Genomic DNA, 16,709 nt, shown 5'->3' on the forward strand with positions numbered 1-16,709 from the left:
AGGTATAATGGGAACTTCCTGTGGCTGAGACCCCCAGCGAGGCACCCAGGAGCCAAGACATAGTTGTAAGTGCTGATGTGACAGGAAGGAGAAGCTCTAAATAACCTAGTAGTTATGTCCAGGGGACCAGGGAAAGCTCTGCAAGGGCAGGATCTGTAAATGGCCTGAACTTCAGATGGGGTATAATCCAGTCCAGGCAGAGGACGACATGGATTACAAAGGAGACCTTGTACAGAACCCAGGTAGCTCTGGAATGTCTTTGGCAGCAATAGGTGTTTAATAAAAATAAAGGAGGTGGATTAGATCAGGATTCTCACCCTAAGATCCAAGGCAGCCCTCAGGCCCCCAAGATTAGGGATGTATGTGTATTTTTCTAAAGATAGTTCCACAGTTTTCATCAGATTTTCAAAGGAGATATTGATCTTTTAAAAAGTTAAGAAGCAATGGATTAGATTCATAGCTAAGGGCCCTTGTGTTTCTAATAATATAAGAGATCCAACCGCTAACCCGCCCATCCACCGCCTTCCACTCCCCAACCTGGGTACCAAACTTCTTCAGAAATCATTCAGCCTCTCAAAGCTGCTGCGCCCAAGGCTGTCCACCCAACAAGGGCGAACTTGATCTGGCATTCTGTTCAGACACAAAGTGTTAGTGTGAGGCATGCCCTGCTTGTGGGGCTTGTGTTATAAGCTTAGCCTTACAGAAAATTCGTAGTTAGAAAATCAGTAACCAGACTGTTAACTTTGCTGCTTTTCTTGCCAAACAAAGCACAGTGCTTTGAATGCTGCAGGTGCTCAGTCAATGAATGGAAACAAGAGCACCCCAGCTTTAAAACCTGCAGAGGATGAGCACTATAGGCTCTGGGGGACCACCAAACCCATCGCTACACTGTAGGAGCCTGACTCTCAACACAAAGGAGGAGCACAGGCAGCCTCAACAGCTTGGCCATGGCTGTAAATGAGGCCAAGCAAAATGGCCTCACCTTGAAGGCTGTGTGGACTGAGGACTGGAGAGAAGCCTGGCTTCTAAAGATAGAAAGGACTCTCATCACTCTGGTGCACAATATGCGGACCTCTCTGAATGCAGGGTGACTTCTTCAGGATCCCTCCAGCCCAAGGACTCTATAATTCAAGGGAATGGATGACTCATCCTCAAAGTTACAGGCATTCAGCCAAGCATCTCCTCCCGTGCATCTAAGACCAGCATCCCAGGTTGGCTTCCTAACCAGTTATATGACTATGGATAATACATTTAACCTTTCTATGCCTCAGTTATCTCACCTGTCAAGTCAAGGGGCTGCAGGAGACAACCATCAATATCCCTTCCACTTCTAAAAGACTTTAATACTATTACTGAGCCATTAAGATCAAACAAGGGAAAAGAAAAAAACGTTGTTTCTGGATACTGCTTCAGTCCAGTCTTCAAAAGATATGTGTAGGAGTTTTGCTCAGAGAAGGAAACTGATAAAAAGACAACTGGCACTACCAGGCAGGGGACCACAGGGTCCCCAGCCCACCTCCTCAGCTGCAACTGTAAAGCCCCCATTTGAGTAGCTGAAGCCTTTAAAAGACAAGGGAAGTGGTCCTGGCCATGAAAGACGCGCCCCTAAAAAGTGAGGGCACTCCCATCATCATAAGGTACTCTTTTTTTCTTAATCTTTTTTTAATTAAAAAAATTTTTTTTCAATTACCATTGACATACAGTATATTAGTTTCAAGCATACAAAACATCGTACTGATTAGACATTTATATATCTCACAAAGTGATAACCCAGTAAGTCTATTACCCATCTGACACTGTCCATAGTTGTTACAATATTATTGACTATATTTCTAATGCTGTACTTTACATCCCTGTCTTTTTTTTAATTATAGTTGACATTCAATATTATTTTATATTAGTTTGTTAATCTTTTTTTGGGGGGGGGAATACTGGGGAACACTACGCCCCCCCAGGACCCATCAGCTCCATGCCAAGCCGTTGCCTTTTTTTTTTCAATCTGGTTGTGGGGGGCACAGCTCAGCTCCAAGTCAAGTCGTTGTTTAGTTGTGGATCATAAGGTACTCTTGGACCAGGAATTTTCTCACTTGTGTCTCCTGGGCCTTGGTTTCACTATCCATCAAATGGGAAGAACAGGGATGGCTCCGAAAATTGACACTTCAAACTGACTACTTGAGCCAAGGGCTAAGCAGGAGAGAGGCACTAGATAGGATGGGAAGGTGGACCAACAATGAAATCGTGGGATAAGCTTTGGGGATGCGCGAGCACACACACACACACACACACACACACACACACACACACACACACACACACACACGGATTTCGTCAGAGCCCTCAAGTGAAGACTGTCCCCAGGCAGGAGAGAGTGAACCGAGGGCCTAAGTGCTGGGTGGCAGGGTGGGCTGTCTGGACCCTGGACCAGCTCACCTGATGAAGGTGGTCTTCCCAGTGGAGTACTGGCCCACCAACAGGATCATGGGCTTGTTGTCGAAATCGGCATCCTCCAGGGCAGGCGAATGAAACTCGTGGAAGCGATAATACTCTTCCAGGGGCAGCAGCTTGGTCTTGTAGAGTTTCTTGAGCCCCTCGCTCACTGTGTGGAAGACCTCCGGCTCCTTTCTCCGGTCGTCGGAACCCAGCCAGCTGAACATCGCGGCTGCCGCTCGCCCCTTGAGCGCAGCTCCAACAGGAGGACACGGAGCCCCGCGTCCCGGCGCCCTTGGCTCCTCGGGAAGATGCTCCGCAGGGCGGGCCAGCCAGTCTGGAGCAGCGCCACCGCCTCACCCGAGCGCCAGGCTCAGCTGTACCATGGGGACCAGGGCGCGCGGCTCGTGGGTCCCTGGGGCGACGTCGCGGGGCCGAAAACGTGCTCTTCCCAAGCTCCTGGGACCAAGCCCAGCCCCTTCTTCATCCAGCAACCAAGGCCGGAGGGAGGGAAAATATCTAGGTTGGGCAAGACAGTTGCGATCTTGGAAATTAAAGTCAAACCTGTAATTAAACTGCTAGCTGCCGGCGTTTCCCCCAGACCTCTCCTGCTCTGGCCCGGATCCAATTAGGGGATGCTTGGGCTCTGCTCCTGTCAAGCCGGGTCGCTCAGAGGAGGCGGCGGCGCTGCCCACTCCGAGGACAGCTCAGCATCCGCAGCCGGAGCCCGCAGCCACAGACGCGGGTTTAAATGCCAGCGGTGCAGGAAGCCGGTCGTGGAGGAAGTCCCCGAGTACTGGCAAGGCCGGCCCGGCCAGCGGGTCCCAGCAAGGAGAAGCTGAACAGGGCGCAGCCATGTTTGTGGGCAGGAGCTCTGCTGGGGATCTGTGGCCGCTGCCTGGGAAGGGAGGGATGCTGAATCCTGTGGGAACGCGCTGGTATTTCAGTCATGGCCTCTGGAGGTTTGATTTGGGAACAGCGCCCTCTCAGGGACAGCTGAGAAGACAGAGTTGACCTGCTCATCACTCCGCTTTTAAAAGGCCTTTTCTTTAGTTACTGAGTTCAATTCCTTAGGAAGACAGGTACTCTAATATTTGGTAATATTTGTGGGGGGCGGGGAGGGGGAGAGGGAGCAGGGACGGGAAGAGAGTCCAATACCAGGTTACAAAACGACCAGAACTGTCACTAAAAACTTTTTGCTGGGTCTAGGGTAAAATCAAAATCATTCCCATTGATTCATTCATTCATTCATTTCAATAAAACAAAACAAAACAAGGAAATGCCCCGCAAGTATTGAGCCAGTACTATAGGCTCACCAATTTTGGTGACTGGACACAAAGTTGATCACAAAGATGAGCAATTACAGACTCCCTTCCAGAAGCTCCAGTCCAGGCCGACTTTACAGAGGAGGTATGAGCTGAGAGCCATGGGTTCATGGGGGAGGAGGCATTCTTTTTGTCTGGATAATTTGAGGAAGGCTTCGCAGAAAGCATGACTGTGAGCTGGATCTTAAATGTTGAATCTACAGAGAAAGACATTCCAGAGTAAAGGTCATTTGCAAAGTCACGGGAACATGGAAGAACTTGGTGTGGTGAAGGCCGAATAAACAGTTTTGCTGGCTAGAGTGTAAGGTTCAGGGAGGTGGAAGGGAGTGTCTAAAGCTAGGCCCTAATGGCTTTGCTTGCGCAAATAGGAATCATACCGGGGATAAAGAACCAAGAATAATGTTAATGTTATTACTAATCAGTGTTAACACTAATTAAGTGTTCTCTATGTGCAGGGGCCTGGCCTAAGTTCGCAGTGAGCATTGTACCATTTGACCTTCATGGCAGCTCTATGAAGCAGACCAAATTGTCTCCAAAATCATACCAACAAGAATGGGGGTGGGAACAGTTGGCCAGATGTAGGCAAAAAGGGGTTCATTCTCTGTAGGGAACTTGAGAGCAATAATAAAACCAAGTCAAAGTCAGTCTGCTTTGTATTAGCACCATTCTAAACAGTGTCAGTGATAAAAGCTCGTACTTGCCCAGGCAGTTGTCTCCCATACACTCCCTTCCACAGATGAGGAAACAGCAGGCTAATGGTCCAGGGAGAACTACTAATGCTGGTAACAGTTTGGGGGAGCAACTGGAGTAGCAAAAGAAGCTGGAGGTCAAGAGACCAACTAGGACACTATTCAAAAATTTAGGAGACAGTGGTAATCGGGATGGGGAAAAGGTTGTATTCAATAAAATTTTTATGGCACAGAAATGACAGATTTTAGTAAGCAATAAAAGAAAGACAATAAGGATAAGGCGAGTCTAGGATGATTCTGAATATTCTACTGTAGGGGAGAAGGTAGTGGAGACACTGTTCCGTCAATTAGCGGAGTCAGGGGAGAGCAGATTTAGCATTAGAAGATGATGTGTTCAGTCTGAAATGTGTGGCTGAGGTGCCTGTGGTAGCCCCAAGTGGAGAAGTATACTAAGTGACGCTGTGGGGATTTGGGCAGGAATTATCAGAGGTGGGTGCTGGCTAGAATCTTCCTACTTACAGCTCAGGTCTCCTAACTCCCACCTTGAACTCCAGAGCTGATTGCCTCTTTCTGAGCTCTCTGAATCTCTGATAGAAACCACTCATTAATAATTTACCCTCAGTGTTTACATTAGCATTGGCATATAAGCATAAGAGGCAACATTCAAAATATTTAGCAACTCACATAGCATGGGAATGGAGCAGTCACAACAGACTTTTACCTTCCCAGTGGAACAAGGCCTAGGCCCCAGCTGTGCCAGTTGTAGAGGTACAAGAGAGAATGAAAAGATATTGCAATACATAAACCCAACAACAGAGCACCCAAAATATATAATTAATGCCTGTACATTAATAAAAAAAAATCCACTAGAAAAAAATTTGGCAAAAGACACAAAAATTCCTTTTATAAAAGATGCTACCCGAATGTGCTGTAAACACAAGAAAAAAATGTTAAACCTCATTAGTAATGTCTGGAACTTGAAGAGGTCTAGGTCTGTCCAGGGGGAGAGTCCAGGATGGCCAGAGTGCCAAGGGAGAAAAAGGGGGCTCCACTGTGAAAATACTTCAATATTTTATTAACCAGTACAGCTATGGTATTTTGTACCACTGAATGTCAGCCCCAAATATCTAATTTATTGAGTGTCTGTTGACACATCTAACTCTAGCTGTTAATCCTGAAGAGTTGGAAATCTATCTTCTTTAAAAAAGAGTTGAGTAATAATGCAGCATTTCTATATATTAGCAATAAAGACAATTTTTAAAAAAGATACCCATTGGCAAAAATCAAGAAACACAGGACTATGCAAGACCTTTATATGGAAAATGATAAAACGTAATGGAAAGACATTATAGAATTCTAAATAAGTGAGAGACACACCATGTTTAATTATGGAAAGATTCCATGTCACAAAGAGGTAAATTCTTTACAACACAATTGCGAGATTCAATAATTGATAGAATTTAAATTAAAATCTGAGCAAGGTTTTCCATGGAAATTAACAAGGTGATTTTAAAATGTATGTAGAACCATAGTCCAAGAATAACTAAGATATTCCAGAAGAAAAAAGAAGAGGAGCAGGAGGAACAGGAGGAGGGGGGAGGGGCAGGAGGAGAAAAAGAAGACAATGACAACAGCAATAGCAAGAGCTCAGTGAATGGAACCTGCCCAAGCGGAGATCATTATTGAGTTGCAGTGGTTACGATAGTGTGGTTTTGGCAGAGATAGGCCAATGGAACAATGACACAGTAAAACAGCCAACAAATATGGAAACCTGAATTTCTTCAACAAGACACCAACAGTACAAACTGCAAATGAAAATATTAATAAATTTGGCAATAGTCAACTTAAGCACTTGTGGGGACAGAGTCCCAGAGAGCAGTTTCCAGGCTCTTGGCCTCACGTGGAAAGGTGATGGCTCGGTTATTAGATGGCCATCAACTGTAATCAGATGACCATCCACTATGGCTAAGTGGCCATCAGCTGTTACCAGTTAGCCATTAGCCACTAATATAAGTGCTGTGGCTACGCTGGCAAGAGGGTTGGTTGGTTGGCAGAGAAGCAGACAGCAGATTGCAGATCTTGTGGCTTCTGCTTCCTGTGTCTCCAACTCAGCCACCAGCGAGATTATAGTGGTATGACTTCCCTGTCCATGGCTCCGTGGTGTTCCTTTTTGGCCTCACCATATCCTGCGTCCTTGTGGGGGGAGCGGGAGTGGAGACCCTGCATGACAGCACTATTGTTCCATTAAAGATACAAAAGAGAATTAAAAAACTACAATACATACAACAAACGAACATTTGATTACTACTGTAATTAATGCCTATACATCCATAAGAAAAAGACAAACATTCCAATGAAAAAAAAATTATCAAAGGCCCAGAAGAGGCTACATGAATGTCCTATAACATAAGAAAACATGTTGAACCTCATTAGTAAATAGAGAAACGCCAAATCCCAATTAGGTAACATTTCACACCCACCAAAATGACCAAAGGTATGAAAAGGTAGATGATATTAAGTGGTGGCGAAGATGTGGAGTAATGGAAATTACTCACATTTTTAAATAATAGAATGAACCCCTGGTGAACGCGTCATCTAATCCAAGAATTAGAAAAATTGGCAATAATGTACCCCTACCTATGTGTTCCTTCCATGTCTTGTCTCCTGCCTCCTCCCACCCCCAGGGGAACCACCACCTGGAATTTAGTGTGTTTTATTCCCTTGCTTTTTAGATTAATGTTATCACATAAATATGTAAGCATAAACAACATAATGTTAAGGTTTAGTGCTTTGGAACTTTACAGGAAGCATACCCGCTGCATGTAGTCCCCTAAAAGTCAATTTCTTTCCTACTCAACATTTTGTCAGCAGCATTTGTTTTCAACCCCTTCTGGCTCCTTGCTGCCTCTGTTCTGCCAGGTGGCTGTCTCAAAGCCAGCACATGGCCCTAAATTCTGTCACCCTGACAGCTCATGGGGGTTCCCAGTTAGACAACCTACAGGCGATAGAGTCCTGGTCTCCCCCCACCACCCCAATCTTAGCTGCGTGATCTCAGGAAAGTGGCTTCAATCTCCACGTCTTAGCTCCCTGGTCTCTGAAATGGAGACAGTAAGTATTTTTTCAGGATTAAAGGAGCAATGCGTGTGGAGTGCTTATGCAGTGCCTGGTCCACTGAGAGTGCTCCGTATACCTTGATAGCTCCTAAGGTTATAATCACTATTCATTTTATTCACTACATGAGCACGGCCCTGTGTTCTGGACCTATTTGATGAGCTAGGAGTCAGTGAGTACCTCCTTTCGGTTCATTTGTATCTTAACCGAGGATGGCTCATTGACTCAAAGGATTGATTGTAATTGCTAAGAGCAGGATTTGTGGCATTCACTACAGGCCCTTGGGGGTGACACCATGAAATTGGGCCTTTCCTTCTCTTCCCCTTTTTCTTTCCTTTCTCACCAAGACCATCAAGATCTGGCTAGAAGGAGAGAGAGAATAAAATGGTAATGGCAGTGGCAACCTGGAATAAAAGATTGAGGCCAGTGAGGGGACGTTAGGGGAGTCAGGAGGACAGTTCAAGTGGGGGCCCATTGTCCACAACCCTAGGACCCAGGCCCCTCTCAGCCTGGTCCCGACCATATGAACAAAGTGTAATTTACTCATTTTGTTGCCCTCTATTGAAGGGTCAAGAGCATCAGCTCAGCCAATTCCTAGCGTTGAGAATTAGGCTAAGCTATTTAACCTCTTTTTATGACAACATCCTCATCTGTGAACCCAGGCCTAAGAATGACAGTTCACAATGCTGTCATGGGGATGAAATGAAACAGTGTGGGTCAAGGTCTTAATACAGTTTGGTATCTCTATCTCTATCTCTATCTCTGTCTCTGTCTCTGTCTCTGTCTCTATCTCTATCTCTATCTCTATCTCTATCTCCATATCTCTCTTTATCTATCTCTATCTATAGATATAAGTATAGACATAGATATAAACAAAGCACTCAGTGAATAGTAGTTCACTCCCCCCTTGAATGAATGAGGAAAGGGAAGTCTGGAATAAAAATAAGGGAGGTCAGGAAATTGTACTCAGAAAGTTTATAAACAGAAAAGAAGATGAAGAAACAGGGTTAGGCTGAGTGCAGTTGTCCACAAACAGCTTTCCCCACTCACACCATTACTGTCACATCTACTTAATCACTGGGACATGTGTCCATCATGCATAGCAGGTCATGTGGGCAGGAAGGTAGTTTTATCGCGAGGTGTACTGGGAGCAGAGCTCCCCTGAGAAGTCCAACATCACAAAGAGGAAAGCCCACACCTTGGGAGGCAGTGGTGTATGTCTGATTTTATTGAAATGCCTGCTTGATACGCCTCCATGGCTCAGTTTTTCTCTCTGAGAACCTCATTTTCCAAAGGCAAAACATTTGTAACATACAAGGTATGAGCTATAATTAGAAAACCTCCCCATCATCATCTTCATCTACAAAAGATGTAAGGCAGCTTACCCAAATCCCCTGAATTCTAAAAATATATTTAACACTTGAGGCGGTAATAGGCGAGGAATGGGCAGGTCAGTGGTGCAGTGATGATGTCGGGGAGATAAGCAAGTCCTGCTTAGAGTCGAGCAGCATCTGTGGCTCTGAGCTTCTTGAGCAGAGCAAAAACAGAACTGAGTTTTTGGTTTTGAGCCAAGATATATCAATCCGTTTCTGCAAACAGCATCTTAATTGCACCATCCCAGTGAACAACGTCCCTTGGGTAAGAGAAGTGACAAAGCAGTGAAAAATCCAAAAGCACAGAAATCCAGAGCTGAGAACCTTGGAACCAGAGCGCGTCCTGAGCATCTTTCCTGGATGGGTAATCTTGTCGGTCTCCCCACTAGGGGAGCTAGAGGAAGCTTATTGAGGAGGAAGCCTGAGGCTTTATCTCTCTTTTAAAGCCTACCCCAGAGCTGGTGCAGCCTCCCACACTTGACTCATTGCTGAAGTGTCTCTTGATGAGCAGAGACTGGAAACGTGAACCGTCTGCAACTGGTCAATGATTATAAAGGAATAAGGCTGTGACCATCACAGTCTATGAGCAGAGGGAACTCGATAAAGGGAGAAGATGTGAGTGGTATTATTTACAAATACTAAAGCAGAGGGCGGCTGGATGGCTCAGTTGGTTAGAGCACGAGCTCTCAACAAGGTTGCCGGTTCAATTCCCTAAAGATTGAAAACGGCGACAGGACTGGGAGCTGTCCAGTCCAGTTCCACAATGAGATTGAAGGACAACGACTTGGAGCTGATGGGCCCTGGAGAAACACACTGTTCCCAATATTCCCCAATTAAAAAAAAAAAATACTAAAACAGACAATGGTAGAAATTAAACATTTCCACTCAGTTGTCACATTTTGCTTTTTCTCTATTTTAAAATTGTATTTATTTTATTGTTTGTGTTTTGCTTTTTAATTTTGGTTATAGCTTCTTTTTACTTTCTGAAGTTGAAACTTGTTTTATATCACAAGCTATTGATTTTATTCCTTATGATTTCTTCTATTACTATAGTAAACTAAGGGAGTGCCTCTGCTCAGAAATTTGAGAATTTATTTTCTCAAAATTGTTATGTAGTTTTGAACTTTTATAGGTGACTTTTTAATTCATCATCATCTTTTTTTTTTTTTTTTTTGGTTGTACGTTGTTGGGTAGTGATATATTCAAAATTATTTCCAGATACTTTATCAGTTCTCTAGTGAATCATCTTCTATTCTCTCTTTTTAAAAAAGATTTTTATAACATACATTATATTAGTTTAAGGTATATACCATAGTTATTCCACATTTATATACCTAAAGAAGTGATCACCATGATAAGTCCAGCAACCATCTGACACCGTACCATGTTATCACAATATTATTGACTATATTCCCTGTGCTGTACATTACATCCCTATGACTTGTTTTATACCTGGAAATTTAGACCTCTTGTTCCCCTTCACCTTTCCCCACTTTTTAATTTTTTAATTACAGTTGATATTCAATATTATTTTACATTAATTTCTGGTGTACAGAACAGTGATTAGACATTGTATAATTTAAGAAGTGATCCCCCTGACTAATCTAGTACTCATCTGCCACTATATATAGTATTACTATATTATTGTCTATATCCCCTGTGCTTTATTTTACATCACCATAACTATTTTGTAACTACCTCTTTGTACTTCTTAATCCCTTCACCTTTTTCACCCTGCCCCCCAAACCCTTCCTATCTATCATCCCAACAAATTTAGTACCAATATGACACCATACATAGTTATTACAGTATTATTGACTATGTTCCTTATGCTATACCCTACATCCCCATGACTACTGCGTAACTACCAAGTTTTACTTCTTAATCCCTTCCTCTTTGTTACTTACCCCCAACTCCCTCCCATCTGGCAACCATCAATATGTTCACTGTATCTACACGTATGAGTTTGTTTCTATTTTGTTGGTTTATTTTGTTCTTTGGATTCCACACATAAACAAAATCTCACTGCATCTGTCTTTTTCTGACACTCCACTCAGCAAAATATCATCCAGGTCCATCCATGCTGCTGCAGATGACAAGAACCCACTCCCTTCCATGGCCGAACAATATTCCATTGTATATGTGTACCACCTGCTCTTTATCCATTCTTCCATCGACAGACACCCAGGCTGCCTCCACATCTTGGCTATTGTAAACAACCCTGCAATGAACATATGGGTGCACATGTCCCCTTGAATAGCATTTGGGTTTCTTCAGATTAATACCCTAAAGTGGGATTACTGGGTCTTTCATTGTCTCTTGTTATAGTTTTTGTTTTAATGTCTATTTTGTCTGGTATAGATATTGCTACCCAGCTTTTTTCTTCCATTTTTTTATTTCCATGAAATATCTTTTCCCATCCCTATATTTTCCATCTGTGTGTGTCTTTCAATCTAAAGTGATTCTCTTGTAGAAACGTATGTAAGGGTTTTATTTTCTTATCCATTCAGCCCTCCTATCTTTTGATTGGAGCGTTTAATCCATTTATGTTAAAAGTAATTGTTGATAGGTATGTAACTATTGCCATTTTATTTTTCATAATTTTGACTTTTTTTTTCTGTCTTAAGGAAGTCCCTCTAGCATTCCTTGTAATACTGGTTCGGTGATGATAAACTCCTTTAATTTTTTTTTTGTCTGGGAAGCTCTTTATCTGTCCTTTGATTTTAAATGATAGCCTTGCTGGGTAGAGTATCCTTGGTTGTAGATCCTTGCTTTTTATAACATTAAATATTTTGTACTAGTTGCCTTTTTCTTGCTGCTTCTAGAATTCTCTCTTTGTCTTTAACCTTTGTCATTCTAATTATAATGTATCTTGGTGTGGGCATGTATGAGTTCATCTTGGTTGGGACTCTCTGCACTTCCTGGCCTTGTATGTCTAGTTCCTTTGCCACATTAGGAAAGTTTTCAGTCATTTCTTCAAATAGGTTCGCAATCCCTTGCTTTCTCTCTTCCGGTACCCCTATGATGTGAATGTTGTTACGCTTGATGTTGTCCCAGAGGTCTCTTAAACTATCCTCATTTTTTAAAAACTTTTTTGCCCCTTTTTTCTTCTCTGATTGAGTTTTTTCTGCTGCCTTGTCTTCCAAATCGCTGATTTGATCCTCTGTTTCATTTAGCCTGTTGGTGATTCCTTCCAGTAAATTCTTTATTTCAGTCATTGTAGTCCTCACTTCTGACTGGTTCTGTTTTTATGGTTTCTATGTCATTTTCAATGCTTGCTGTTTCTCTTTTGAACTTCTCACTAAGTTCCTTGAGCATCCTCATAACCATTGTTTTGAACTCCTTGTCTGGTAGATTGCTTGTCTCCATTTCATTTAGTTCTTTTTCTGCAGTTTTCTCCTATTCTTTCATTTGGGACATACTTCTTTATTTCTTCATTTTGGCTGCCTCCCTGTGTTTGTTTCTATGTATTAGGTAGAACTGCTATGTCTCCCAATCTTGGCTGGGTGGCCTTATGTAGTAGGTACTTTGTGGAGCCCTGGTACTCTCTCCCTGATCACTTGCTCTGAGTGCTTCAGAAGTGTCCCTTGTGTGAGTTGTATGTGCCGTCCTGTTATAGATGAGCCTTGATTGTTATTGGCATATCAGTGGGTGTCATTGGCCCACATGCTGATAGGCTGTGGGGTTTGGCCATATCCACAGCTTACAGACTGCTATGTGGGGGGCTTACTCCACTGAGTGGGGTTTACCCTAGCAGGCTCTGATGCCTGTTGAGGCCACCCTTTGTGTGTGCCGCTTGTGGGGCTAATGGGCGATGCTCTACAGTGGACTGAAGCCAACCTCCAATATGTTGGTTCTGGGACCTCTTGCAAGGGTCTCCAGTGCAGGCCCAGATCACTCACTGCCTGTGATGGCCAGAGACTACCTGATAGGAGCTACAAAGTGATCCATTGTTGATCGCTGCCTGTACTAAAGTTGGAGGCACATGGGAAAGGCCACACTGAGAACCAAGGATGGCTGCCTTCAGGAACAGGCCTGAGGTAGCTCCGCAAAAAGCCAGCACACCCCGAGGCCTGCTTCCACTTGCTGGCTACCTTAAGGTTCAGCTACTGATAAGGCCTTGTGCCATACACAAGTTCAGTAAGTTAGGGTTTCAGGGAGTCACTAGAGTGGGAAGAGTTGTGGTCACCCGGTTAATGTAGACTCTGGTTTGGTGCCAGTGCTGAGCCTGAAGCACCTCAGCAAAAGTCTCAGAGCACAAAGAGGCCAGTTGCTGCCCACCTGGGGCCCATGGACTCCGTTTGATAGTTTCCAAAAAAGAGTGCAATTTTGGCAGAGCTAGCTGCTAAAGGAGAAAGTGCCTCTATTGTTTAATGTGTTGGATGGGGCCAGGTCCCAGTGAGTCAGCAAGGTGAAGCAAGCAGAACTCACCAGGAGCTCACCAATCAGATTCAGATTTGGCCTGTGGGGGAGGGCTCAACTCAGTAAAGATGGCGCCTGCCTGTTGGCTGCATAGGAAAAGGACCCCACACAGGAAAAATGGCAACTGTTCTCCAGCCCTCACTACAAAGTCACACACCTCAGTCTCTCCCCCCTCCAGCCCCGGCCCCATATGTCTGAGACATTCCCCGAGTTACTGTCCTTCTGCCAGAGCCCAAGGTGAGTGCTTGCAAATGACTGAGTCTGTGTGTGGGCTGTTTATGAAGACATCTGTGTTTCCCACAGTCTTCTGTTCCACCCAGATGGTCGGAATCCCCACCGTTTTTAAAGCCACATGTGGGGAGGGTCCTCTTTCCTTCAGGCTGGGGAGACTGTTATGCAGCTGGGGTCCCTAACTCCTCCAGGGCACCTCTGAGGCTGAGATATCCCTCCTGATTCTCGATTGCCACACGGAGGTTGGGCTCTGTTTAGCATCTCAGCTCTTCCTACCAGTCTCGACATGACTTGTTTATACCTTAGTTATAAAACTTCTGTTCAGCTAGACTTCAGATGGTTTTCCAGGTTATTTTATAATTTAGTTGTAATTTTAATGTGTTCATGGAAGGAAGCAGGAACAGTATTTATCTACTCCGCCATCTTGGATCTCCTACGATCGATCTTCCATTCTCTTTCGATTTAAGTCTTCTAAAAGATAAATTATTATAAATTATTGAATAATATAAGCTTTATTTCAGAATTATATATTCTGTTTCAGTGAACTATTTGTTTCTTTTTAGTAACATGCCATTTAAATTACTGTAACCTTACGATATGTTGTAATATCTGGTATGAATATTCACCCTTCCTTACTAACATGGTTTTTAAATTTCTTAGATAGTCTCATTTTCTTCTTGTCCTCATGTCTCCCGCCTCCTCCTATCTCTTTCTCAATCTTTTGTGTCTTCTAATTGAAAGTAATTATGAAAATTTGGTGGTAATTTTGCTTCAGTCTTGTTTTTGTACATATGTATACTTACCATAGGCTGTTTTTCTACTGTCAACATCATACCATGAGTATTTCACATATCCTGGAAAACTATTCAAATAATTAAATTGGAATGAATGCTAATATTCAACTATGGGAAAATTTCATTAGTTTAATTAACCATACTCAATGATGGACATATAAATATAAGTTATTTGCAGAATTATTGTCAACAATAATAAAAGCTCTATTTCAGAGTTATCTATTCTGTTTCAGTGGTCATCAGCAAAAGGTGAACAATTTTGTACATAAGTCTTCATCCATGGTTTTAGCTACTTAATATATATTTTATAAATGGAATTATTGGGAACATTATTAATGTTTTCGATACTTGTCACCTAATTGCTTTCCAAAAGAGGTACATCAACTTATATCCCTATCACAGTGATATCAGAGTTCCTAGGTATTTTTTCCCCCTGTAGCACTGCATGTTATTGTTTAAAACTATTCACTAATTTGGGAAGTGATCTCATTTTTAAAAATTAGAATATATATATCATTGAAAAAAGTTTGAAATTTTTTATTTGTTTGTTAACCATTTATATTTTTTCTATCATTGTCTGTTTTTATTTATCCTTTATTTTTGAAAACATTAATGTTTTTCTCATTGTTTTGAAAAGAGCTTCTTTCTTATTTTTACAATAATGCCATTAATCGTTTGTGTGTTTATTCATCCAGCTTAATTTTAAAAAACTTTTGTCAATTACTTTCTCCTTGTCTCTTCCCTCTTCCCTAAAACAGGATCATTTGGATTTTTTTTAGCAGAATCTCACTAAAACTATAAATTAATTTTAGAAGAATTAGCATCTTAATAATTAATCTTTCCATCGAAGATGGTATGACTTCCCATTTTCAAATCTTACATCTCTAGAAACTTTTTGTAGTTCCCCCTAAAATAGTCCAAAACACTTCCTTTAAGATTATCCTCAGTTATTTTATGTTTTTATTATTACTACGTATAATATATTTCTATTATGATTATTTCTAATTGCTTATTGTTATATGTAGGAATGCCATTACTTTAAATAATATTTATCTTATGTATAGTTATTTTACTTAATACTCATCAATATAATAAATTTTAGTTCATTCTTAGGTTTTCTAGTGATATGAAGATCATTAACTAGTGTTTTTCCTCTTTGTTAATACTATTTTTGTTTATAATTATATTTCATATTTTGATTAGAATTTTGAGAACAGTGTTGAAAATCAAAAAGGAGCAGTCTTGTTTTGTTTTTTATTTCAGTGCTATTCTGATACCTGTCTGAATTCTTCTTTCTTTCACCCCTTTGGCTTGGAAGCTGTGATCTCTTTTAACACTTATTTTTTCCTTTCGGTCATATAAAATATATTCTACCAAAACAAAGCATCTGGGATGTAGCATCCTCTGCAATTTAAAAGACGTATATTTTTGTGTATGTAGAATCTTTTACACATAGTTACATATGTCTGATAATTAAGTTTGCGAACTTGTTGCAACGATGTTGCTAACCTTTTTTGATATCAGAGGGATTTTCATTATGAATTTGTACCAACTGGACAGTTAACCAAGTTTACTATTTGGAAGTGTTGAAAAGGTGTGTGAAAAAGTTAGGCAACCTGAACTTTTCGCCAACAATTTGTGGTTCTTGCATCACAACAAGGCACCAGCTCACACGGCACTGTCTGTGAGGGAATTTTTAGCCAGTAAATAAATAACTGTATTGGAACACCCTCCCTACTCACCTGATCTGACCCCCAATGACATCTTTCTTTACCCGAAGACAAAGGAAATATTGAAAGGAAGACATTTTGATGACATTCAGGACATCAAGGGCAATACGACGACAGCTCTGATGGCCATCCCAGAAAAAGAGTTCCAAAATTGCTTTGATGGGTGGAATAGGCACTGACATCGATGCATAGCTTCCCAAGGGAAGGACTTTGAAGGTGACCATAGTGATATTCAGCAATGAGGTATGTAGCACATTTTCTAGGATGAGTTCGTGAACTTAACCGTCCAACCTTGTGTGTGTGAGTGTGTGTGAGTGTGTGTGTGTTTATTTATTTATATATGTCATGTACTCTGAGTGTTCTTTCTTAGAACTTGGGGTAGACGGTAATGACATTAATAGAAACTGAGACCACAGGAGGAGCAGTAGGTTTGAGGAGTTATGTACTGATAGCCCCAAGAATAGTGAAGCACTGTTCTAGTATCTTCTCAAAGGCCGGGACAGGATGGGACAGAATTCACATGTTAAAGAGACACAAGATTTAATATATAGCAAACTCAATATGAGTCAACACTGAGATGTAGTTGCAAAACATAATTCCAAGGTAT

General features: G+C 42.0%; 1 protein-coding gene across 1 annotated transcript in view; it reads right to left on the reverse strand.

Moving 5' to 3' along the window:
* The window catches only part of EHD3 (EH domain containing 3), a 31,000-nt gene extending 27,656 nt beyond the window's left edge, over window positions 1-3,344 (reverse strand). The window contains exon 1 of the mRNA XM_019735384.3: window positions 2,431-3,344. Coding sequence (XP_019590943.2) covers window positions 2,431-2,654 — 224 coding nt within the window. The 5' untranslated portion in view covers window positions 2,655-3,344. The remainder of the gene's footprint in view (window positions 1-2,430) is intronic.
* Window positions 3,345-16,709: the final 13,365 nt, after the last annotated feature.

The sequence above is a fragment of the Rhinolophus sinicus genome, chromosome 2, assembly GCF_057876585.1.
Source record: "Rhinolophus sinicus isolate RSI-liver-muscle chromosome 2, RSI-T2T, whole genome shotgun sequence".
NCBI classification, from domain to species: Eukaryota; Metazoa; Chordata; class Mammalia; order Chiroptera; family Rhinolophidae; genus Rhinolophus; species Rhinolophus sinicus.